Genomic DNA, 24542 nt, shown 5'->3' on the forward strand with positions numbered 1-24542 from the left:
GATTTTATGCAATTTACACCAACTCTTTCAGGCCCCTTTACAGCCATGTCGCATTAAATTCACAGAACCCTTCGGACCACTACGAACTCATTAACACTAGCATGGCGCTCTTTGGCCATACCTGGCCCTTGCGCCATTAAACATCAATCGTTTTTATATGTCAGACATAGTACAGAACTATGTCTGTTTTGTTTTCTGATTCCTTTTTATATGTTTGTTCCCGAATGCATACTGTTACAAATTGTGACGTGAAGAACTGAAATAGCAGTACTACCAATATGGTTAATTATGCTTTTTATTATTCGCCCAAACTGTGTTGCTCATGCTGTTTTTATGGACGCACATCGTGAGCTTGTTTTTCTTAGCTTGCAGTGTATAATTTTTTTTCTCGAACTTGCCTCATGAATTCCTTGTTCAAATCCCCCCCCCCCCCTCACACACACACACACACACACTTCTTTTTTTCCTTTTCTCCTTATTCTTATGCTGTCCTGATTGCTTCGCTGGAGCGCAGATTGTACAGGGATCAGGGCCTCAGTCAGGCACATGCTAGCGCCTTTAGTCCTAACCCTTCTGGTTTTCTGTAAGCAAACTGGAGAAATTGTGAATGAAAAAAAAATCTCCATTCTGCCAACGTAGAGTTCACTGGTTTCAACTTTCTCTGGTTGCCAGAACTGGTGGTTCACTACATTTTTCTTTTAAAAAATTGGGCACTCATTATATTTCTCCTTTGTTCTGGAACTCTAATGGCATTTCTGCATAGGTTTACTGCTGTGATCACATAGTAACTGGGTTCGCAATCGATTCGTAGCGTGTTAGGATTGGGAAAATACTGTCAAATGAAACAGTGATGTGTTTTACCATTTTTTCGGCTTGTTTAATTAAACCCGCCAAATAATTCAATCAATTTCATTGGCCCTGTCAGGGTCGGTTTAACAGAAGTCTACTCTACCTCAAAGCTTTAGAATTAAGTATTGTGTAAGGGGTCAGGGAGGTCAGCTAATAACAAGGAGAGAGCAAGAAGTAAGTTATACGTTATATATAACATAGTTAAATACAGTTTTTTCTAGAAAAGAGCAGAAATTATGCATTTTTGGTAAGGTACAAGCCATTCAATAGAAAGCAAAATTATGCAGTTAACACCATGGTTACATAGTTGCATAAAATAATGAGTTGTGTGCACCAGAACCAGAATCAGTTGAACTATAGCCGTGTTCTACTCTTGTTCTAGGGTAGACAGAGCAGTAAGGCTGGTCTTAGTGATTTTCTTTGAATCATGCAGAAGTCATTGACACCCTGCTTGGTGAAATCTAAGATACCGATTTGTTTGACGTAATAGCTCTGTGGAAACCCACAAGGTGGAGAGAAGTAATTAATAAAGGGAAAATAGGACATCCACCCGAACGTAGCTAAGTACTACAAAGGAAACTCAAACGGATTCCTCGAAAGAAAAGCTTCGCAGTTGAAGAAAAATTCGTCCTGGACCGAGACTCGAAACCGGGACCACCGCCTTTCCGGGGCATCCGCTCTGCCATCTGAGCTAACCAGGCGGCTAGCAGATGGCAGGCGAAGTTGAATTTATCAACAACTCAGAAGCAAAGACAAGAGTTTGACATAATAGTTCTGCGGAAACCCGCAAGGTGGAGAGGTTTCCTTTATAGCACTTAGCTACGTTTGGGTGGATGTCTCATTTTCTTTTTATTAAATACCAATTTGTTGTAAACTTTTCTGGAAAATTAAGTAAACGAAGCTCTTGCAAAATTAGAACGAAATTAAATAAACAAAAATGGACCTCATATTTGAAAATAAGTACATAAATTCACATATCAACTACAAGCTTTCATACCTGCCACAGTGGCTTTAGCTGCTATAGTGTTGGGCTGCTAAGCACGAGGTCGCGGGATCAAATCCCAGCTGTGGTGGCTGCATTTCAATTGGGGGGAAATGTAAAAACACTCATTACCCGTGCATTGGGGGCATGCTAAAGATCGCCTGGTGGTCAAAATTAATGCGTGGTCACCCCACTGCGGCGTGCCTCATAATCAAATTGTGGTTTTGGAACGTAAAACCCCACAATTCAATTCAAACAAGCTTTCAGCACCATAACTTCAATAAATATTCTTAAAAATTTGAACAAGCAATACTGTCACAAATTTAATTCTGTGTTCTTTATTTTCCCTATTGCAGTTTTGACAACCAAGTCAAACATATGCGGGTCTGCTACGATGACAACCAGTTTTACTTATCCGAGACGAAAATGTTTCGAAGCATAGTGGTATGTTTCACCAATTCACTCTTGGGTATGCCTTTGTGCCGATTTGCTGGGTCACAGGAGCAATGAAATTTGTTTAGTGTGGGCATGTACCTGGAATTAGCGTGTATACTACTTTGGCACACTTGGATGGGCTGTTGGTCACATATTTGACTCAAGTGCAAACGACACATCTCATTGCCAGGTTATGTGAAAGGGCCACAAAATACTTTTTATTTATGAATCCTGTGACCCAGTTACCTTTATTCACTTGATTCACATTGACTGAGCATCAAATTTGGGAGATCTTTCTGCATTGTATGATGAGAAAGATGCTCTTCAAAGATTTCGTTTGTAACATAGCTACAAATTATCATAATTGCACTAGCTTCCACTAAAGCCTGAAAGCTCAAACTAACCTGGAAATTTTGTTTATACAAAGTGGACTAACTGTGCTTACATTAGTTTGTATCCATAAGAAGCGTTACGAATACAAGTTATAATGGCAGTGATTGGGAGATTGGATGATATGCTTGTTTCGTGCTCCCATATCTCTTACAGTGCTTTGTTGTTACGACAACCATGTCAAACGCTTATAAGATGGGCATTTTCTTATTAGCTCTTTTTAGTTTAATGTGAGAGAAACGGCTCACTTATCAGGTAGGTCTTAGCATGGCCAGCATAGAAAACAGCCAAGCTGTTCATAGTTATTTTTTCATTGTAACCGCTTATTCTAGCCTCATTTGTGCAAGTTTACTTAAAAGTGAATGGCAAACCATTGATGTGGCTTTTCTGAGTGAATCTATGTAATGTGATATCTGTGAGGCACATTTGCAATGTATATGCATGTATTCATCTGTGTGTGTATTCTGCTTCTATTTTTTTTTTTTTACCTTACTGAATAGCTATCACAAGGTTAACATAACCAGATATGAAAGACAGATGGGCACACAAAGAAATACACAATAATAGTATAATAGCGGCGTGTGTTGTCGTTTCTATGTATGTCCCTGTCTTTTTAACACTATTGAGGTTCCCCGAATAATAGTATGCTTTTTTCATCTGTACTGCTGAAGGAAGAAAACGGGCATATTTTACTGAACCATAGCATGCATGTGATGAGCTGTGTTATGTTTATAATTAACTGCTTCAGGCACTATGTGCACAATTGTGCAGTTGAAGGTAGTGAATAAAAATCAAAAGCACCGATTAAAATTGTAATATTTAAAATATGTTGCAAACACCTTGAAGCACTTCTGATTGGACCTGTGCTGCAAGCTTGAATAATAAATGTAAAGGATTCTAGTAAAATGAGTTGAAAGGTATACTGGATGTTTGTCCTCAGAGTGTCAGTTTGTCTTCATGTAGCAGATTCACTTCTTTCATTGTTTTCACAATGTTTTACATCATCCATATACTTCAAGTGTCTGGATAGGTACTTTCCAAAAGTATGCTAGACATGAAATAGTTGAGATTCTCATATCTGACATTCCTGTAGAGTTCTTGCATGGAATCCACATTCTGTAAACTTGAGAAAACTCACTTAAGAATTGAAAAAAAAAAGTTCTTGCAGCTCTACAGTATTCGTGATTCTTAAGGTATTAGAAATGGGTTGAAACTAAATTTTCAGTGGACAGAATTAATTGGTACCTGAATGGGTCAAGTGATGAAGCTGCTTGAAAAAAAACTGACGTTTCAGAATTATGTAGGCAGTTCTAGCTTGCTTACATGAGCATAAGGCTGAAATATATATATTGCCGTCTTGGGATTCAAAGAGATCTAAAGACACATGCTTGTTTTTCTATCTACCATTACAGGAGCTAGTTTCATGGTATGAGGCTCATAGCCTGTCGGAGAGCTTTAAGGGACTTGAAATTTCCCTTCTCATTCCATTTAAAAACGTGGTCAGTGCACCAATCACGAATGGAACAGGTAAGTGTTATTATTAACATTCTGTAGCATACTCAAACTTCTGTGTAGTTTGATGTATTTGTGAGAACTTCGTAGACCTTGATCCGTGCAAGCTGTCAGTTCAGCAAGTGCACACTGAAGAAGTTCTTGCAAAGGGGCTTGCAATTAACACAGGTTACTGACAAAATCAAACAGCAGGGTCTACATAGCTGATTGACGTTTTGGATCAAACACGAAGAGGAGCCATGGAAACTAACTCAAATAGATCAAGCTTTCACCGAGCAAAAGAGAGATGTAATTTTTCAGGGAAGCCCGAAGCTTGGCCTGAGCAAGTGTGCTTTAGCTTGTCGCTCAGCACTGGGGTAAGCAAGATGGAGAAATAAATGTCATGAGGGATGATTGTGACAGAGAGGAAGGAAGTAAAAAAAAAAAATGGACAACTCTTTTGTACCGCGAATGAAGCCAGTCCAGTTCAGTATACCAATTGTTTTAGTGATGACTGTCTCTAATTATTAAAAATAGGGGCTTCAAGCTATAACAATAGTTTTTGCTGGCCAAGATTCACAGCCCAGACAGACAAAAGAAAAATGCCTGACAAATCATATATAGCACTTGCATTAACCAGTACTTGCTACTTAAATTTTTGATTAATAATGTCAGGCCATCTAGCCAATTGGATGTTTGTATTAAACGGCAAGCTCATAAATAACAAATCAGCTTTTAAAACTGATAAAAACCCCTTATTCACAGCACACTGTCACAAAGAGTTCCCTTTACTTTTGTGATTAGATGTGAAACCAAGTGCGTCAGGAGCACATGTAACCATGCCTTAACCACGCCGCCATGTGGTGATGAAATGTGACAAGTGCCATCCCGTCACGTGCCATTGGAGCGTCAAGTTTATCTACACAAGGCGATTTCAGCTAATGGCACATGCTTAGTTTGTGCTTGTCGCCAGAAAGAGGGCAAGAAACAGTCATTACTGCACGTTGACGACTGATGCTTCTGGCTATGCATAGTTAGAGCGTGTTTATTAACCAATTGCATCTTAACGCAGCTAGATTTCCTTGTTTCTTGTTTCGTTGCTTTTGCCGTGTGACAGAACCTAAATGAATGCCTCCTCTGATAGAGAGTTATAGCTGAGCAGGTTTACGGGACAGCGGGCGAGCGCAGACACCACTGTACCTTTGCGGCAAACTGGTGCAGCCAGCATGTTTATGGAGCAGGCCGCTCGCTTGTCTCCTCTCCCCAGCAGAACACGTGCAGAGGACCAGCGTCTTTGTGAAACAAACGTGGCAACCACCGCTAGCACGAGCAGCAGTGGCATGTTGTCGGCTGCATCTTCAAACGTGGCACTGGCTTGTCTGCAGGCGAAAAAGACTCGGAGGTATTTCATCACTGAGGCTTTTTCGCCTGCAGGCAAGCCTAATAATACTTGTCGCTTAATAAAAGCAGGCTTGGCTTATATTCTTTTCACAGTTACTCCATCCTTGTTCCACAGGTGGCAAAGCAAAGCAAGCACTCGACCGACAATAACTTAGACCTTGTTTGGCAGGTGGCACAACAAAGCGCGCCACAACAAAGCACTTCACTCGACCGAACGAGGGATCGCTGAGCTAAAACTGTTCCTTTCATGCAGTGTTCCGCTGCTGTCTCCGCTTGCCCGCTCATACCGCTTGCCCGTAACCTGCTCAACTATAACTCTCTAATACTTTGAAGCATGCCTGCTGCATGGGCCAAAAAGGTGGTCTCGCCCCTCTCCACCACTGTCGTCTGCGAGCATTGGTTGTGGTAGCCACTCCACAATTAAATTCAGTGCCCCTGTCTCCAAGAGAACAGCAGAGTCTGCCGCAATTTTGTAGGCAGGACCTGCCAGCTCTCTCCAAGCCATTGGCCGTGCACGTGCCATCCTCGTAGTTGTCACTTCTGCCGCAACTTAAAGTACTGTCAGCCACAAGTGCCATCTCTATGCGACTACCCTGAACTACAGGAACCTCCACTCCAATGGGAAAACGAGCAATGTGGCAGGCATCTAGTAAAGGCAGCATTGCTTAAATGCAATTTTATGAGCACTGCTTACATGCTCAGCTTTTGTTTCACTTGCAAAATGTGTGGACCTATTCATGCCAGTGGGATTTAAATAAGGGCATTTTATTTTTATATATACTCATATGTCTGTACGCTCTACGCAAGTCATATGGTTGCATATTCCCGAGGTTAGGAAACTTTTTGACCTGGAGGAAGTTGTCAGTAAGTCCTAAGAAATACTCGTGTCCTTGTCTTCCAACCCGGCTCTAGTCTTTCACAAAGTCTCATCTCACCTCGTCCTACAAGACATCTTTATTTTTTCAAATCTTGATTTTGACCTTCCTGTAGCCTAATGGGAATGTAGACATGAAAATATCTTTAAAGAGGTGGGGAACCTAATTGCAGTTAAACCTTGATATAACAAACATGGATGTAATAAATTATCGAATGGAAATAAATAAATTTAAAGTTGGTGATACTGCAGTGGAATGTTCTGCTGCTATAACGAAATCGAAAATGCAGGATCTGATACGGTGTTGGTTATAGCGAAGCAAATTTTTATTTGCATATGCCTCAAAATATGTATTCTGGCTGCAAGAATGTCTGATGCAGTTGCCGACAGATTTTTTAAATGCCCGATTTTTCAGACCAGTACGATTATTGGACTTGTCCGCAGCACCGCCTATAGCACCAATGCACAATGGCAATAACGGAAATTCCGGACGCTGCATGGTGCTTCGGGCATGAAACGCATGCACAATGCTGCACACAAGGCAGTAATTAACACAGTTGCTGCCATGTCGAGTAAGCATGAAACCACAACTTTGGTTGCCGACGCCCAACAAAGCAGCACTGGGCCTAAGCAGTCTGGCTGGCAGAATTGCTGATGACAAGTCATCGCAGGAAGCTCTTCATCAATACCCATGTTCACACTTATACACCTTATTGGCCACCTAGCTTGAGATCAGTCACACTGGCTAGACTGAGGGCCATAGTAGCGGAGTAAGGGTCTACGTATTTACTCGCATAATGCTCGCACTCGCGTAATGCTCGCACCCCCCACATTGGCTATCAAAAATTGGAAAATTTTTTTTCCCCGCATAATCATCGCACCCCCAAAATTACTGCCGCGAGCCGTCTGCTTGTCGTAGCGATCGCCATGGTTGGGCGCGCGTGCTACTAGGCGGCGGTACTGTGCTATCATCCGCTGCCACCACCGCTACCGCTCATCCGCTCACCACCGCTACGCCATTTTGCGAAGGTGTCTCCAGCTCTCCGGTGTCTCGTAGGCCTCGTTTGCCTTGTTCGCGTGTTGCACCGTGCTCTTTGTGCCACTTCGCCATGGGACGCTACGCAAGCTACACAGCTGCTTTTAAGCTAAAAGCTATTAAGTATGCGTTGGAACATGGCAACCGCGCCGCCAGCAGACACTTCGGCGTCAACGAGTTTTGCGTCCGGTATTGGAGATGGCAGCACGACGAACTCAAGACGACTGGTAAGACGCGCCGGGCCTTCCGTGGACTGAAGACTGGGAAATTTCCTGCCGTCGAATCCTCTTTACTGGAATATATCAAGGCTCGACGAGCGAATGGGTGTGCTGTGTCGATTGATTTGATACGGAACCAGGCGCTCGTAATCGCAAGAAAGGAGGGCATCCCGGTGCAAGACTTCCGCGCTAGTAACGGGTGGGCCACACGATTTATGCGGCGCAATGGACTCTCGCTCAGGAGGCGAACAACGCTTTGCCAGCGCCTGCCCGCAGCCTATGAAGAGAAAATAGTGGACTTCCATCGATTCGTTATCAGGATCCGGCAGGAGAAAAACTTCTTGCTCTCCCAGATAGGGAACGCGGACCAAACTCCGGTGAATTTCGATATGCCCAGCAGCAGGACAGTCGAACAGACAGGCACTCGGACTGTGCACGTCAGGACTACAGGTGCCGAAAAAAAGAGGTGCACGGTCATGCTAGGCGTGACGGCGGACGGGTGGAAGCTCCCACCGTACGTCATTTTCAAGCGGAAGACCCTCCCAAAAGGAAAGCTCCCCCCTGGTATACACGTGCGCGTCCAAGAAAAGGGGTGGATGACCGTGGACCTTATGGTGGACTGGGTGAAGACTGTGTGGGGGCGGCGACCGGGAGCGCTTCTTTTTCCGTTGCTCCTCGTGCTTGATAGCTTTTGGGGCCATCTTCAAGAGTCGGTTCGGGCGAAGTTCAAGGAACTGCGCACGGACCTGGCTGTTATACCCGGCGGCCTCACATCAATGCTACAGCCTCTTGACGTATCTTTGAACAAGCCATTTAAAGATAATGTCCGGAGGCTGTACACAGAATGGATGGCCGAAGGTGAACATGCTCTGACGCCGGGCGGCAAGATCAAAAGACCGTCCGTGGAGCTGCTGTGCAGCTGGGTATCAGAGGCATGGGGGATGATTGATGTAAACATGGTGGCCAGAAGCTTCAAGAAAACAGGAATTTCGAACGCCCTGGATGCGACCGAGGACCACCTGGTGTGGGACGATAAAGAAGCATCGGAAGATGAAGAAACCATCAATTCCAGTGTCGACATGGACTCTGATGAAGAGTACAATTGCCTGCAGGACGTACGCAATGCGAGTAGTGACGGGGAGGTTGCGCGCGGCAAATAAAGTGCTTTAGCAGCTTGAGCTTACGTTCACCCTGTACTTTCATAACGAAGGTAAGTTACGCTTGAAAGTAAATGTTTTCGTTATATTTACAATTGCGGACCTGACAATCCTGAACTTGCACCCATTCATCTTTGCATTTAACACTCCGAAACATTTGCTTGAAAATTTTCCCTACATAATTATCGCACCCCCAAACTTCGCGTTGATGTTCAGGGAAAAAATGTGCGAGGATTACGCGAGTAGATACGGTATGTGCAGTCCCCATCATGTGTGAAAAGTCTGGTGGCAGCGGTGGCTGGGCTTAGTTGAACCGCAGTCAGCGAGTCAACGTACCGCTCCCGCACAGTAACGTCGATCGCACGGTTGCTTCGCGGCAGTGTTGAGCGTGTATGTGTAATTTATTATTGTTCCCATGTCTCATATCCGCAGGGCAAGATGCTGATGGGCCATCAAAATCCACTGGAAACCCTTTGCTGGCCCATCAGAGGCACACCACTTGCGTTTATTTTGCAGACCTTATTGAGATTTTTTTCCCCACCAATATCTGCATGTTTGCTTATAATGAATATCTGGTCCAATGAAGATATTTTAATGGCCAATTTAACTTTGTTATGATGAGGTTAAGACTGTACTGAGTATTTGCTTAAATACCAAGTATTTTCTTGGCTGATAATAGCTGCAAATAATTTAGGTTATATATGGTAGGTTGATCTTTGTTTAATGTGGATGCCATTTCTGTATGCAATTGCAGGTGCTACTAGAAAGTGCCAGATGGGTGACAACCACTCACCAAGCGTTTAATGAATGCACTCCTTATTGAACAAGTATACATTTAGCTTCCATAGCAATGAAGGGAACTGCTAAATTGAAGTGTAGGTCTCATTTCAAGTTGTCTGTTAAATAAACCCAGTTTCAATGTGTACCCCATGAATAGGTAGGGGTAGAAGGGTGTGTTCTCATACTACCGTATTTCCTTGCATAATGATCGCACTTGCCTAATGATCTCACCCCTAAATTTTTTTGTCAAAATTCGATTTTTTTCTTTCCCATGTAATGATCACACCCTGAACTTGCCACAGCGATATGTCGTGTGCCAAGTCTAGCTAATGATGATTGCACTTACCATCTGTTGAATGCTGTCGAATGCTACGTGAACGACTCTTCAAGACATACCAAGCGGTCTGCACTCACCAAACATTCTCAAGCAGATGCCTCGTTTCATTCCTTTCATCACTCTCTGCACTTTCATTAAAAAACATCTACAACCAAACTTGCCTTGGCTTTATTATTTGTAGGCTTTATAATGGTTGTGTTCAACAACAACAAAAAAGGCACCTTTTGTTTCCTCTCGTCTGCACTCATAGGCACACAACAAATCTCGAGCGGCAATGATAATAGCCACGTTTACACTGATACGTTAGAAGTATACCCTATTCATACGCCGATGCTTGTAACACAGCTAAGATATTCGCCCACCCTTAGCGGAAACATGCCGTATTAGAATAGTAGTGAGGACAAATGCCGCAGTTTTCGCAGCATGCCTGCCATGCATTTCTATGTCACTGGCAGCTAAGCGCGCCCATCTCTTTTCTGTCCCCTCGAAGTGGACATGGGTACGTTATTGCTGCAAACTTGCCGATAATAATGATATTATTCATTACTGATACGGAAAAAGCTATTTCAATGCACATAATGTACTCGCGAGAAGGAAAAAAATCACGTTCGTCGCGTTTGGCTTGCTCCGTCAGCCGAAATTTTAGTTTTGGTGTCTCGCACAGTTACAGCAGCAGCCGCCTGTTTGTTGACATGTTGTCATCCCGCAGCAAATGCGGGATGATAAAAAAAATTTTCTTTTCGCGGAAAATTTAACCCACGTAATGATCGCACCCCTGAATTTGTGTCAATTTTTTTGGCAAAAAAGTGTGATCATTATGCGAGTAAATACGGTAGTGGTAAAAGGTGCAAAATCATAACCGAAAAAGAACCTCGTACGTAGCTGTGGGTTTGGCTATCCCTGCGGGCCTGGTTGCACTCACCCAGTCCAGTGGCATTGGATCAAGCTGACCTGACTGCCTTTCACTTGAGCTCTCATGAGCAATTTTTTGTTTTTTAAATCTCTTATGCTACTGAAGTATCTTGTACTTCAGCTCTGTCGTCACCTTGGGGTCGGCTGCTCTATCATCTGCTATTGGTTTTTCTTTCAATTCTGCCGCATACTTCATCACATTTCACCTCTAGTTCATTCTTTCCATGTCACATGCCAGCTACATGCGTAACCCTCATATATATGGTATACACGACACTTGTTTAATATGGCAAATAATAATTCAGTGCAAGCAACTTCACTGGGATGCTCTAATCGGCACAGCCATGCTTTGTATTCTTCTTTCTTTATCTGCAGTGGAACACTTGGGGCATGCAGTGGCATTGCACAACTTTCAGCCAACAACAGAAAGCATGCTGGGTCTGGTCAAAGGTGACGTGGTCACAGTGCTCAGCAAAGCAGGCCAGGAAAAAGGCTGGTGGAAAGGTCAAATTCAGGAGCGTGTGAGTGGACTAAGCTCTTTCCGTAAAGGTGTAGTGTATATAAAGTGCGGGCTTTTTCAACGCTACAAAATTTGTCAAAGTGGACAGTATTTTGAAATGTGGTGGCAAGTAGAAAATATTGTACTACAGGTATCATGAGCGGTTTTTTGCTTATTCTTGCCTAGGATTTTCATGCTATGGTAACGTGGTTCACAAGGGGAAAAGCTACTGTAGTGGTCAGCAAGATGTCTTCTCCTTATTAGCTAGATTTCTTGCATGCTCCTTAAGTCGGTCACTGGTGCATCGCCCCTTCTGGTGCGAATGTATACTTTACCGCAGTGTAGGTGGATCTCGTACACAATGTTGTTAGCACACTCTACAGGACGCCTTTCATGGTTCTTTTTACAGCCCACACTTTTGTCTGCACAAGTGATGCAAAGGCTCAGCTGAGCAAGCTTCTTGGGAGCTGAAAAAAACATCGGCATGTTAAACCAAGTAGCCACTTTTTTCGGGCAGTGTGTCACCTTGTGCATGTACGGGAACTACTTCCAGCCTCTTGAGTGCTCACCCAGGTTTCCGCGGCATTTTGAAAGCATGGTGCTTCAATTTCTTGAGGAGCTTTTCCACTACTGACACGACGACCGACCCAGGGCAGCCAGCTGAAGAAAGCCTTCCCAAAAGTAGATCAAAACTAGCTTGCACATTATGAATACACGGCTTCTGAAGCATGAATCCCAAACAGGGTGTTGCAATGGCTCTCTTAATTATCTTAGAGTGAGCTGATTTGTATGGGAGGAGCTCTTTTTGTGCATGCGGGGAATACGGCCAGCACACATGGCTTTTGCTGAACTTCCGGCGTAAATCTAAAAACTACAGCCTTCCTTCTTCTGGACTCTCATATGTAATAGTCAGCCCTTTGCCGTGATTTTTAAAACCGTCGAGAACACACTTTAGTGCATGCTTATACGAGATGGAGCACTTCTTGTTGAAAAGAACTAAGAGCTGATCCATATAACAAAAAAACTTTTAGGACAGTGTCATCGTTAGTTTGAATAAAACAATTGTGTAAGGAGCGATCAATGGAAGATAAAAAGATGTGGCACAACAAAGGCACAGTGCAGGACCCAGTGCAAATGTCTCTTTTTTGCAGATGCATCTGGCCATCAAACTTTTTAAAAGTATACTCTTAAGTAAAATTCTAAAAGGGCTAAAAGGCTCTCTACCGACATGCCTGCCACATTTTGGAAAGCAGCAGGACCATTTTCTTCTGTGTAATCTCTAAGTGTAAGAAACAGTTCATGATGAGGCATGGCATAAAAGAGCTCTTCAACATCAATAGAAAAGGCAAAACCAATATCTTCATTGTCTCGAAGGAAACGCATTACATCACCTGAACTTTTTGTGGGGAATGGGTCACTTATCTCAAGGTTATTCAATATTTTGAGCAAAAGCTTACTAACACAATGCTGCCACATGCCCCTTTCGTTCACAAGTGTACGAAACGGAGCCTCAGGTTTATGTGTCTTAACACTAAATAAAAGCTGCAACGCAGCACTTTCGCTGTTTGTTATATCTCTTGTGAGCCTTTGTAAATCTAAACACTTGCAAAATTCTTTAGTGTAAAAAGTGGTCAGACAAGAATTAAGAGTAAAGCAGTAGAATTGTGCATATGCAGCCAATGCGAGTATGGCACAAGCAAACACAAAGAAATGCTTGCTCACATCTAAAGCATTTTGCTGCATCAGTACCTTCCACTTGGCATGATGGTTTATTAGTGCTCAAAATTCACACAGAAGTGACATTTAGCTGTGGACGCAGCTTCAACTCTTTGAGGGTGAACTTTTTTTTTTTTCTTTCCGAATGCAACCTCCCCCCAGGGTCGAATGACTTTATTGCAAATTTAAAATCATCTGACTGGCCTATTTCGAAAAAAATTTACTGCAATTTTTTTAGAGCGACCATAAATTGACAAGATATTTTCCATAGGTGAACATACATTGTTTATTCGTGAATGCAGATGGGCTTCCGTAAATACTACCCAGGGTTTCTGGTGTGGGAACTTCAGGGCAGCTTAGTCCATCGCTTCACATTCTTGCTTTTCTGGCTTGCAAAGCCTGCTCTCCCTGTGAGATTGGTTACCATATAGACTCGTGCAAGGGCCGCACTTGGCAGTCCAAAATTTGGAAAAAAGAAATTCCGATGCCGTATGCATGCATCGGCAAATTTTTGCACACTGCGCACTTCTGCGTACCGCTACTAGATGGCAAGAGCTGTGCGTTCCTCTGATGAAATAGTACATCTGGGGATCTGAGGTGTGCACAAATGAAGGCTGCACTGGCACCATTTCAACCAAAAGATTCAGTGCCATGTAATCACTGCACCTCGTCAAAATTGTGAAAAGAAAGTGCAGCGCTTACACGAATCTATGCAGTATTTTGCCATTGCAGAACCAGTAATTTACTCAATTGGCTTAACCTAATATTTCGCTTTATTGTCTTTCTTGAACGTGCCCTAAATGTAAGTACATGAGCGATTTTTACATTGCTCCTCCACCTGAATGCTGCAGCTGCAGTGAGAAATTGAACTGGTTACTTCATGCTCTACAGTAAAATGCCATACCCCTGCATTCTCAGATGGGTGTCGATTCAAGGTTCTTCCTCAACTCCAGTGAGAGAAGCACCCCACTGCCTGACGGCTGAAGTAGACATTGCATTTCAACAGCACTCTTTGATGATTTCTGCAATGAGGAGTTGATTGATAAGTGCACCTTAACTCCAGTGCATTCAAGTAGACACCGAGAGCGTCTAGTTGAAATGTATTTGCTCACGAGCCCGCCATTAAATGTCATTAAAGCATATAACGACTACTTTCCTCAAGAGTTGGTGCTGCCATCCACTTTTTTGGGGTCAAGGTGGAGTGTTGAGTGGAGGGGCGTTCTAAAATATGGGGGGCAGCCACGAAGCCAGGGTTGTGAGTCACTCATGTGGCACATGCGTGCCATGGTTCAAACAAGCTTGGGCGGCAGCATGTTCACTTGCCTTGGTCAAATTGTAAACATCGCTTGAAAATGTGTTGCAATAATGAAGATAACATTGTTTCCGCAGGTTGGCTACTTTCCCTGGCAGTATGTGCAAGAGCTTCCAGCTACCAGCACTGAGTGCTAACTCGTCTGCCTGACACTTCAAACTCTGCTAGAAATTTGTGGCTGCCCATTTATGGTCGCAAATTGCAGAGAGCAATAGGAGCATGTGTGGCTAGCAATTGTGTATTTAAAGGTGGAACAGATACTGTGGATTTAAGAGTGAACCTTACTTTATGTTATAAGTGCATGGGAAATCATGTCGCACATGGAATATTGCTCTGTTTGTGTGATTTCTGCTTTGTTTCCTTTAAATGTCTGTGGCTTTCTTTTGAAGCACAATAATGGACACAAATTGGACATGCACTAACTTCTTTTTCACTGTTATGCTGTCTCAGTGTTGACTGTGTGTAAATGATGAGCTAATGCATGCTCTGTACCTCAGTATACTTGACAACCAGGCCTTATTTCTTAATCCATTTTATTTTAACTTCATCGATGAAAATTCAGTTTGAGTTTTTTTTTCTCCCCCAGGTGTTGTTCATACCATTTTGACAGACCAGTTAGCCAGAAGATGTAGTGCTAGAGAGAACACCCTTCTGGGTCATGTAAATAAGCTCTCTAATCTCCCTTCCCTCCCAAACCCCATTAAGGACCTGCAACTTGTAGTCAAATTACATATGCAGCTTATCATGCATATAATCTTGCAAACTTTCACTCATGATGAAGTGAGCCCGTGTGTCGAGTCTGCAAAATTTTGATGCTGAACTGGCACTGAGGCTATTAACTTTTGTTGATTTTTCACCTGGAATGTGGCTGGTATTTTTTTAACTACTGCCAATATTTTTCTGCATTATTGAACATGGTTGATTTGAGACCATTCTGGCTGTGATGAAGCAGGCACACTAAGCCAAGCACTTGGTCATTGTGAACAATAAAACCAAGTCTACATAGACAGCTTGTAAATTGCACTGGTTGGTAGTTGGCAGCCTGCCCACAGGGCTACACAATCAAGTTTCCTGTATTCAGGCCACATTCTTTCGAATCTCTTATCTATTCACGCCATTTTTTTTTCCCTTGTCGTCCACTGTTGTGAAGGTGCCTACAGATGAGCATTAGCCATTGAGCTTGCTCAGTGAGCATTCTAAAGCATGCGACCTGATAACTATTCTGCAATTATTGCTGTCACAACGAATATACGATGTCTTGATAGAATGCACTTTGTGTTACTCCCATGTCCTGTATTATGAGTGAGAGAAGTTGATGCAGGAACCTCATTTATTAGTGCTCTCATAGCGCATTTAAGTGTTTTAACTCTGATAACCTACCATGCATGTCATTGGCCTTATGTAGTTACCAAAAAAAGCCAGCAAATAAAGGATAAGAGCACAGGAAATAGAAATGTAGACAGGATAGCACCCAACATTTACCTTTATTTAAGAAAATAGTCATTCGAAAATTGAGATATTCATTTACTATCTTGCCATGAAACCGCATACTTGTTGTGGAGAGCAAACCTGCGCATGGTTGTTTCAGTAAATGGCTGTTTGAAAAATTTTAATGTTTGTCACTGCTAGCTTGTTGGCATTTTGCTTCTTGTGCTCTTATTTCCTTTTCAGGTCTTGTTTTCTCGTGTTTCTCTGCAGTCATGTATGAGGTTGTCCACTTCTCATTTCTTGCTGTGGTCTTTCTGGTTGTCCAGTGAATCCCTCCTAGTCATGGCTATTAGTCTTTTTTTTATCAGCTTTTATATTATTGAACTCTTATACCTTTTTTGATGGCTTGTACTAATTAATGAATTTTATGCTACCTTGCTTTATCTTATCTGCATTAGATGTTCTAAAACCCCTATTCCAGTTAATGTTGAAGTTGAATGGCAAGTTTCATATGGAAGGTTTGGCTGCATCATTTTGCTATTTGTGCTCTACCACAAGCTTAAATGAGGCTTTTTGTTGAACAAATATATTTCATGTTCCAGAACAGATATTCAAATTCCATTGCATATAACATGAATGAACAAATCTGTTGCCAAGTGTATAAAGTATTATTAATTTTTATCAAAGTATTTTTGTCTAAACTAAACTGGTGCATAAGGGCTCCTTGCTGTGCTCCAATGTTGGAGGGAAAAAAAAAGTTTGCTCACCTGGCTGTTAGGTGCAGCTGACACAACCTGTGGCTTTAGAATTGTATTGTGACATCAGAAGCAGATTGGTGCTATTGTTGCTCACAAGTCCATCATTGAAATGAACACAGACCTAGCCAAAAAAAAAAGTCTGCAATGGTGAGAATTGTGTTTGTCATTGTGGCTGTTTATTTGCCTTGGGTGTTGCCCTCTAGCCACAACTGTACAGTACCGAAAGCTTTGCTAGGCCAGTCACCACTGGATGAGGGCTGGTCATAGTTAAAGGAGTACTGGCATGACATTTTCAACTTGTCATTTTCTTGCATTAAGTGAAGGTCTAAGCCCTAGAAGAAATAATGGCAAGTGTTGGGGCACTCTAAATAATTTACTATTATAATTGTCTTTATAAAATAGTTCTGCTACCCAGGAGGTGGAAGTGTCATGATACACTGACTTGCTTCATTCTTGCAATCGCTGCAGCTGCGAGTGCAGCCAGAAGAAACAGGTGCAGCACTAGAACGACATCATGATACCTAGCCTTATTGCTCCACGATGTCGACAAATTTAGCTGTGCCATGACGTCACAATTTCGATGACACCGGGTTTAGCATTTCGAGATCAACTTTGGTACTTGTTTCCAGGCGTTCATACTTTCCATCACCCTTTTACATGTGAGAAGTATATGGTATAGTTACCACAACTCTGAAAATGTGCCAGTACTCTTTTAACCAGAATATAGCAACTCTCCTTAGCACTTTCTTTTGCATCATCTATATGAGCTGGTTCTTGCAGAGTGTGGCCACTTCCTTGTGCTGCTGCAAGTGACTGATATTATGAGTGAGCCGGTGAAATTTGCAACTCCCCTTAGTGTAGGCACTTGTTGTGTGATGTACCTGATCTACTCTTTTGCTGCAGCCATTGCCGCAGTGTGTAGGTAAGCCTGTATTGGCCCGCCGACTCCATCAAAGGTGCTGTGCAACCAGCCCTTCTTTCGGGTGTCATGCAGTGCCTGTACTAATGCTGTTTCGCACTCCAGAGGGATCACATTTAGCTTGCCTGCCGCAAGTGTACCTGCTCTACTTCTTGATTACTGGCTTGACTTTTTTTTTAAGGGTGAACACTACAGCAATTCTGCTTTCTTGACGTTGCACCCTTCTTGCACGACCATTTTGTAGTGCACATTGCAGATAGTCCTGTGCACCTGCTGGAGGTTTGCAGTTTTACTCCTGTGTGTCGGCCTGCGGAGAGTCTTGCAAAGAAATTTTCGATGTAACATGTCCGAGGAAGCATGTGAAATTTCCTTTCCCCTCTCTCTGTAAAGGTTGCAGCAGTCAAAACTCAACCTGTGAATGCCACAAGCTGCTGGTTGCATTTTTGTGCTGCATAAGGTAAATCCTGATAGTGTCTAATTGCACAGCTTTGAGATCACCCCTGTATACCTGACATTAATTCTCAAGGTGCCATTGGCATTGACAATACACTTTTTCTGTATATATGCACACATAGATGTTTAGCTATTGTATTGTGACAACTATTTTGTGCTAGAAAAAGATCATATATTCACTGAAGCATTGCTTGAGCAAAAAGGTTACCAGTGATGTTAGGTTCTCCACATAAAGAAAAAGGCTAGTGGATTGATGTTCCACTAAGAAAATGCAGGCTGCCATTATTTGTCTATTTTCTTGGCACAATTTCCTACAATGAATACTATGTCTCAAAAAGACACATCAACGTACTGCACTCTTGTGCAAGCCTTGCCTCTAATCTTGGCGACATTGTTAAATGCGTACTATGTTATATGTTCTTTTACATGGTTTGAGTGCTTGTATGTCTGTTAATTTATCTTCAAAGGGTAGTCCTGTTTTATCTTTTCTACAAGATCTTTTTTGGTAGTGATGGTATTTTATGATCAATGAGTGAACAATCACTTAGAATTTTTAAAAGTATGAAAAGGCATGTTTTGTCACATTTAAATCTCTTGTAGCATTTCGTGAAGTCCAAAAAAAAAAGAAAGAAGAAAATCATTAGGCAGATAGAGCAATGTGCCATTTCTTTTAGCCTCAACATAGTATAATTATTCCGTAACAGCAGGTCATAAGTAAGACAAGTCCCAACTAATTCTTTGAACAATGCTGTTACATGTGTGGTTAAAGCAGTACTGACGTAAAATTTTCAACTTTTCATTTTTTGCATGAAGGTGCTGGAATTCGAAAGCCTAGAAAACATACTGGCAAGCCTTGGAGTGCTCCAAATAATTTACTATAACTTTCTACAAACAGTTTTGTTGTCTCCCAGGAGGTATGTGTGATGACACAGAAGGTGGCCACATGTGAGCTGGACATTGCAAAATTTGGCACTCACTTCAGCTCGCTCAGTTGTCTGTTTATTGAAAAATGAAAAGTTGAAAATGTTATGTCAGTACATTATGATTTATCAGAACTGGGGCAAAAATTTTGACGAATTTTTAAAAACGAATTGAGGTGTCTCAATCATCCCAATGTATGGAGAACATCTTTCATATGCTCTAACCAAGAGCCGTCCAGGAGATTCATATTTTTTCTAGCCTGTCAGGTGATGTACGTGCCAAATGCGTGATGTGGTTACTGTGCCAACATATATTAGAGCATGCATGTGTGTATACAGAGCTATTGCAGGGACAAGAGGGCACATCTCATTAGCTCGAGCCAACGTATGCTTTGTTTGTGCCTGTTTCAGTGCTGTTTGCCTGTTCTGTTATTCAGCACTTGCACTGAGTAAGTCTAAAGTCAGAAGGCTCGCACATTGTGTGTATGCTTCATTAAACACAGGTGTCATAAGAGCATTTTGATCTATGTATAAAGCAGATAAGTTCAATATCTATATTGATTTTGTACTATAATGCTCCCAAATCAATGCTGAACATGTAGATACTGAATGCTATGTTATTTGTTTTGAGCTTGTTTTGGCAACCTGAATTTATCCCCATGAAATATTGCCACTGCAATTCACAATTTATTGTTGTATTGTTTTTGTTAAAGTAATAAAATATTTTTTTTCTACGTTTGTGGAACTGTGATTGGTGGCCGTATTTGTGTATTTAACATCTCAGTAAAGTTAAATATATTAAAAACATATGTTGTGCCAGTAACACAGCCAGCAGTGCTTACAATTTTTACAAGATAATTTTGAATATATTTGAAGCCTAAAGCAACAGAAACCTAGCTAAAAAGGCAGGTGTATTTCATACATTTTCTTGGCTGAAATGGCATGGAACAAAAAGTGCAATATGTGTGGTTGAAGAATGCAGCAAGTTTCGTGGAGTGGGTACTCATTCTTTGGTTGCTGAAATATGGCACCATAATGTAGCAACTTAACTAGGCATTGGTAACAAGTCACTGGGGTCGTACACATAAAAACTGTACACTGTCGGATAGTTCATTTCAGTGCTGGTCAACAGCCGAGTGGCCTGCTTGATAGTGCATGTCGATGCATTTGTCGCACAAAATAAACATCTCGGTGCCTTTTCGGTTTTTAAGCACTCCTCTTAAACCGTCTAAATGTTAAATAGAAATGAAATTTGCATTTATAGACATGTCAAATATGTCATTGTGAAAGGATGGACCTAAAATCTTTGTAAAATGTATGTATACACTTGTGGGTTTTGCCACACAGAACACGATAACACAGTAATGACAAAAGTACATCACACTCAAATGTACCACACTCAACTATGTGCAAACAGTTATGTCATGCGCAAGTCTTCCATAGGGCACGTTTTCCAGCCCAAGATCCGTGAAAATACAACTGTAGTTGTAAAACTGTCGGCGCTTGACATACCTGTTGTATACAGCACATGCAAATCTTGGCACTTTTTTCAATTGGGCCATTAAATGCAAGAGAAGGCAAGTTCCACACCATAGATGCGAACTCAAGACGCAACCACATAAGAGGGCAATAGAGACCCACAAGACATTGTAATGTGCGAAAAATTTTTTGGTTCATGTGAAAGCTTGCCACAAGTTCTTAGTGCTAGATTAACATGTGACACACGCAAATAAAAATCCAACCAACAGTCAACCTCGACACCAAGGTCCCCTATGTAATAAATCCAGCAAACATTCCCGCCAAAAAGATAATAGTCAAACGTTAAGCAATCAAGCTTTCTAGTGAGCAAGTTTTACTACACACCATTGCTGGACTGAGAATGTCACTCTGCAGTGAACGGCAGTCGTGAACACTCGATCTTTCTGAACAATTTTAGATCATCAGTAAACAATATCATCTGTTCTCCAAGTGTAATGGCAAGTCATTAATAAAAACTAAAAATATAAGTGTGTCAAGCCTACCTGGTACTTGCCTGAAAAAGATTTAAACTGTTCAGAGAAGCACTAGGAAAACTTCACTTAGTTTCGAAGATTTTTCAAGTAGCTTTGAGACCATGCACAATAATGTGGACATAATGCCTAATGTTTCAGTTTCTGCAATAGTATTTGTTGAAACTTCATTGAAAGCTTTGATCATATTGAAATAAATTACATCAATCTGACTACAGTCAAATACAAGAGGATTTACAAAACGATGGATGGACACAATGTTGTAGCAAAGCTAGCAAGAGTTGTCCTTAGTTCTGCCAATGAGTGCTCTGCTTCATTATTGCGTACCATAACACCACTGTCATGCAAAATCAATTACCTCCAGAAATTGAAAAAAAAACTAGCATGAGACTTCATTGCCTCTTGGGTTCTCCGGGAATTAGCATCCTGTTCAAGTAGATGCAGGTGATGTGGTGATAGTGACCAGCCGACTTCATGCTTTAGCATGTACAGGGCGATCTTGCAAAAGGCAACTTGTGCGACAGACAAATTTGGCAAGACCAACACAACCAAAAAGCAACAACCAGCCTTTGGGAAGTAATGCTTGTTTTCATGCAGATCCTGAGCAAATGTGGTAAGTCCTTGAGCTCCAAAAGCTTACTATGGGCATGGCAGGAGTTTGTCCAAGTCAAATGTTACAAAATAGTGCTTCTTGTTGCACACATGACACTCAAGCAAGGTCAGATTATACGACTTCCAATTCACAGGACATACATCGAAAATAAGTGGCTGAGAAGTTGATCATTTTACTACTCAGCTCAAATATAATGTTCTAGTTCAACACGGCACTTACACATGAATTGAATTGATATGCGTTTTTAAAAGTGATAACCCCGAAAAGGTCTGCGAGCACAGAGGGCACTTGTACGGCACATGGTGCGACGTTGCATGCATCTGAAGTTGAACCGCTGTAGTGAAAGTTTTGAAGCACCGAGAACATGTCTTCGACTGCCTGCTTTTTCTTCCAGTTGCAGTGTCTTCGTAGAATGCACTGTATTCTTGACACGACTTAGCAGGCTCCAGGCGATTATTTACGCCTGTGTTGGGGGGAATCGATGAGCGGAAGCGCCTGCTGCAGACGTTCGAAGGCGAAACATGCCTTCTTTTCGATGATGAAGCTTGACAAGTACCGCCTGTCTCGTCTTGCTCCGCGTGATCATTGGAATCTACGAGGTGGCGTTTCAAGCCCTCCGCGTACCTAAGTTTGCGGCACTGAAAATCTTCGACGCACGTTGAAGGACGCGTCATGGATCGTGTCTTAGTTGTTGTTGGATAAAAATTTCCGCTCATAATTTACATGCAACAGGTTCACCGTCGAAATTAAACCACAGTCTTTACCGTTAGACGACCGCAGTTTCAACCACGTTGAAATTCGCTCATAAACTGTGACAATGCAGTAACGTGTTGCAGTGCTCACAGATCGGGCCGTTGTCTGACCACCAGAGACACCACATTGGCGCACGGTAGAGTGTAGAGACGGTAGAGATATCTGGCTGTAGTTCGCTTCGACGTAGCACCGTAGCCCTCGTAGGCTCCATCGCCCTGCTAACTCGGAACATAACCAAGATAGTTCCCGTAGTGATTCATCGCTCACGTATTTCAACTGACGTCACACAATTTCAAACGGGCCATGCAAGGCCATGAAACTCTTTGGCTACAGTGTACTAGCCTATTCCAGTACACTGTGCGAAGTGAGAAACTCTATGGCCATAGATTAAAGAAATAAATTTGGCTGCGAACAAGTTTTGAAACTCTATAACTGCGAAGGAAGAATGGATGAGTGGATGTATGTTATGAGCGTCCCCTTTGGAACGGGGAGGTGGGTTGCGCCACCAAGCCCTTGCTATTATACTGCCTAATGTCCTACCTAGGTTAAACAATAAAAAAAAAGAAAAAGAACGCTACGAACTTCCACAATCAAATTTTCTGATCCCCTATTGCGAACTGTGCTTTTGTACGTCTCCGTCTTTTGTCATTTCCCTACTTTTCTTCCACCAATCCTCCAATCGCCTCTTACTAATGCCTATGGGCGTCTTGCGCTGGAGTTTGAGGTATAGTAGCGGTGCCTGGTGGCGGCGCGGGAAACGACATCTGGGTCGTACCAGTTGGGTCGTATTGAGCCCTGGCTGTGGCGAAGCACGTTTCTAGGCCGAGTTTTGCGTCGATTCGCACTTTTTTCTGCCCTGTTGCGAGTGCGAAAAGGCTCGTCACTTCTCACAGACCATGCTGCGAGCTGGTCGCAGCCTATAGTTTAACGAAACCGGACTCTCCGTGTGCCGTGGGACGTAATGCTGGAAGCAGAAGGAATCGGCGACGCCGATCCGGAGGGACCTAGCTCAGCATCGAAAAAGCGTCACCGTCGATATACTGCTGCGTCGTGGGCTCCCATGAACCAGAAGGCCTGAATCCCAACATCCGATTCTATCGTTTCCCTTCAAGGCCTCACGAAGCGGAGCGTCGGGCGCGCTGTATAACTGCAGTTCGTCGCGCTGGGTAAGCGAAACTTCGCGCCATGCTGACTGCTTCACCTGTCTTGAAGCTTGCTTGATTATAGATCTGCGTTCTAAAATTCGGTCTTTTGCACCTACAGTCCCGACGGCAGACCGACATAGCAGCAGGCATGGCTGGTGATTCACGATTCGAAACCCGGCCACAGCGACAATTTGCAATTCGACCGGTGCGAAGTGGTGAAGTGCCCAGGTGTGTGCAAATGACCACAAATGGCCGGGCTGATTCGGTGACAATTCACTACCCCACTACGAGCAGCACAGGTTAGAGAGTTAAATGTGCTCATACTTGACCTCAAGCCAGCATGTTGAGGCAACGCAGCAAGATAGCATTGATTACAGCAGATCGATTTTCGAGCGTTGTCATTAAAAGCTGCATCAAGCGAGCAGCGCACGACCTCGCGCTGCAGCGCGATTCGCACGTACGTGCGAGCTCATATGCATTGCATCAGTTATTACCAGTTACTAAAAGGGACAGATGGCCGCTACTGCAACGCATGCCTAACTACTTGTTTAGCGGCATGCAGTCAACAAAGATTGAAGGAGCGGCATGTCGAAAGACCGCTGCCGTCGCGGCGCGTACGATCGTGCGCTCGAGCAGTTCGTACATCGCGGCATATGCTGAAAGACCGCTGCCGTCGCGGCGCGTACCGTCGTGTGCTCGAGCAGTTCCGTACACATGATGTCTGCTTATCGCTGCTGTGGATTCATTTATAGCAAGCATTTCCTCGCGTTTGTGCGCCTGAATCTAGCAGCGTGCAAACCTTACCTGAAGTTCCACTTCGTACGCGACTCGCTTCACTTGCGATTGACACCGCGCTAAAACTTCGCCGCTTAATTCTTGAACGGCATACACGTATTCGGCACTGCATAATTTCTTGCCTTTACGCAGCGTGCCACTCCTAACAAAATCTTCGGCGCCCGATATTCGCTGCAGGCCGTGATATAACACAACCGAAAGTGGCGGGTCCATATTGTTAACGTGCTTTCCGAAGCAGACGACCGAGCTTGGTACGACCCATTTTAGGACAGAGGGCGCTTTTTAGCACCTTTTTCGCAGCGCCCCCTGGGCAATGCAAGAGCCCCATTGTGGACATGTTTGCTTTACCACTGCTCCCGC

The 24542-nt window shown here is 42.9% G+C and overlaps 1 protein-coding gene across 3 annotated transcripts in view; it reads left to right on the forward strand.

Moving 5' to 3' along the window:
• Nucleotides 1-19601, forward strand: part of Vav (Vav guanine nucleotide exchange factor) — a 270027-nt gene extending 250426 nt beyond the window's left edge. For all 3 annotated transcript variants that reach the window (XM_050195358.3, XM_050195360.3, XM_050195361.2), the window contains 4 exons: nucleotides 2188-2275; nucleotides 4069-4183; nucleotides 11238-11383; nucleotides 14467-19601. In XM_050195358.3, the coding sequence (XP_050051315.1) occupies nucleotides 2188-2275; nucleotides 4069-4183; nucleotides 11238-11383; nucleotides 14467-14526 (409 nt within the window). In that variant the 3' untranslated portion in view covers nucleotides 14527-19601. The remainder of the gene's footprint in view (nucleotides 1-2187; nucleotides 2276-4068; nucleotides 4184-11237; nucleotides 11384-14466) is intronic.
• The last annotated feature ends 4941 nt before the right edge of the window (nucleotides 19602-24542 follow it).

This window comes from Dermacentor andersoni, chromosome 1 (genome assembly GCF_023375885.2).
Source record: "Dermacentor andersoni chromosome 1, qqDerAnde1_hic_scaffold, whole genome shotgun sequence".
Taxonomy (NCBI): domain Eukaryota; kingdom Metazoa; phylum Arthropoda; class Arachnida; order Ixodida; family Ixodidae; genus Dermacentor; species Dermacentor andersoni.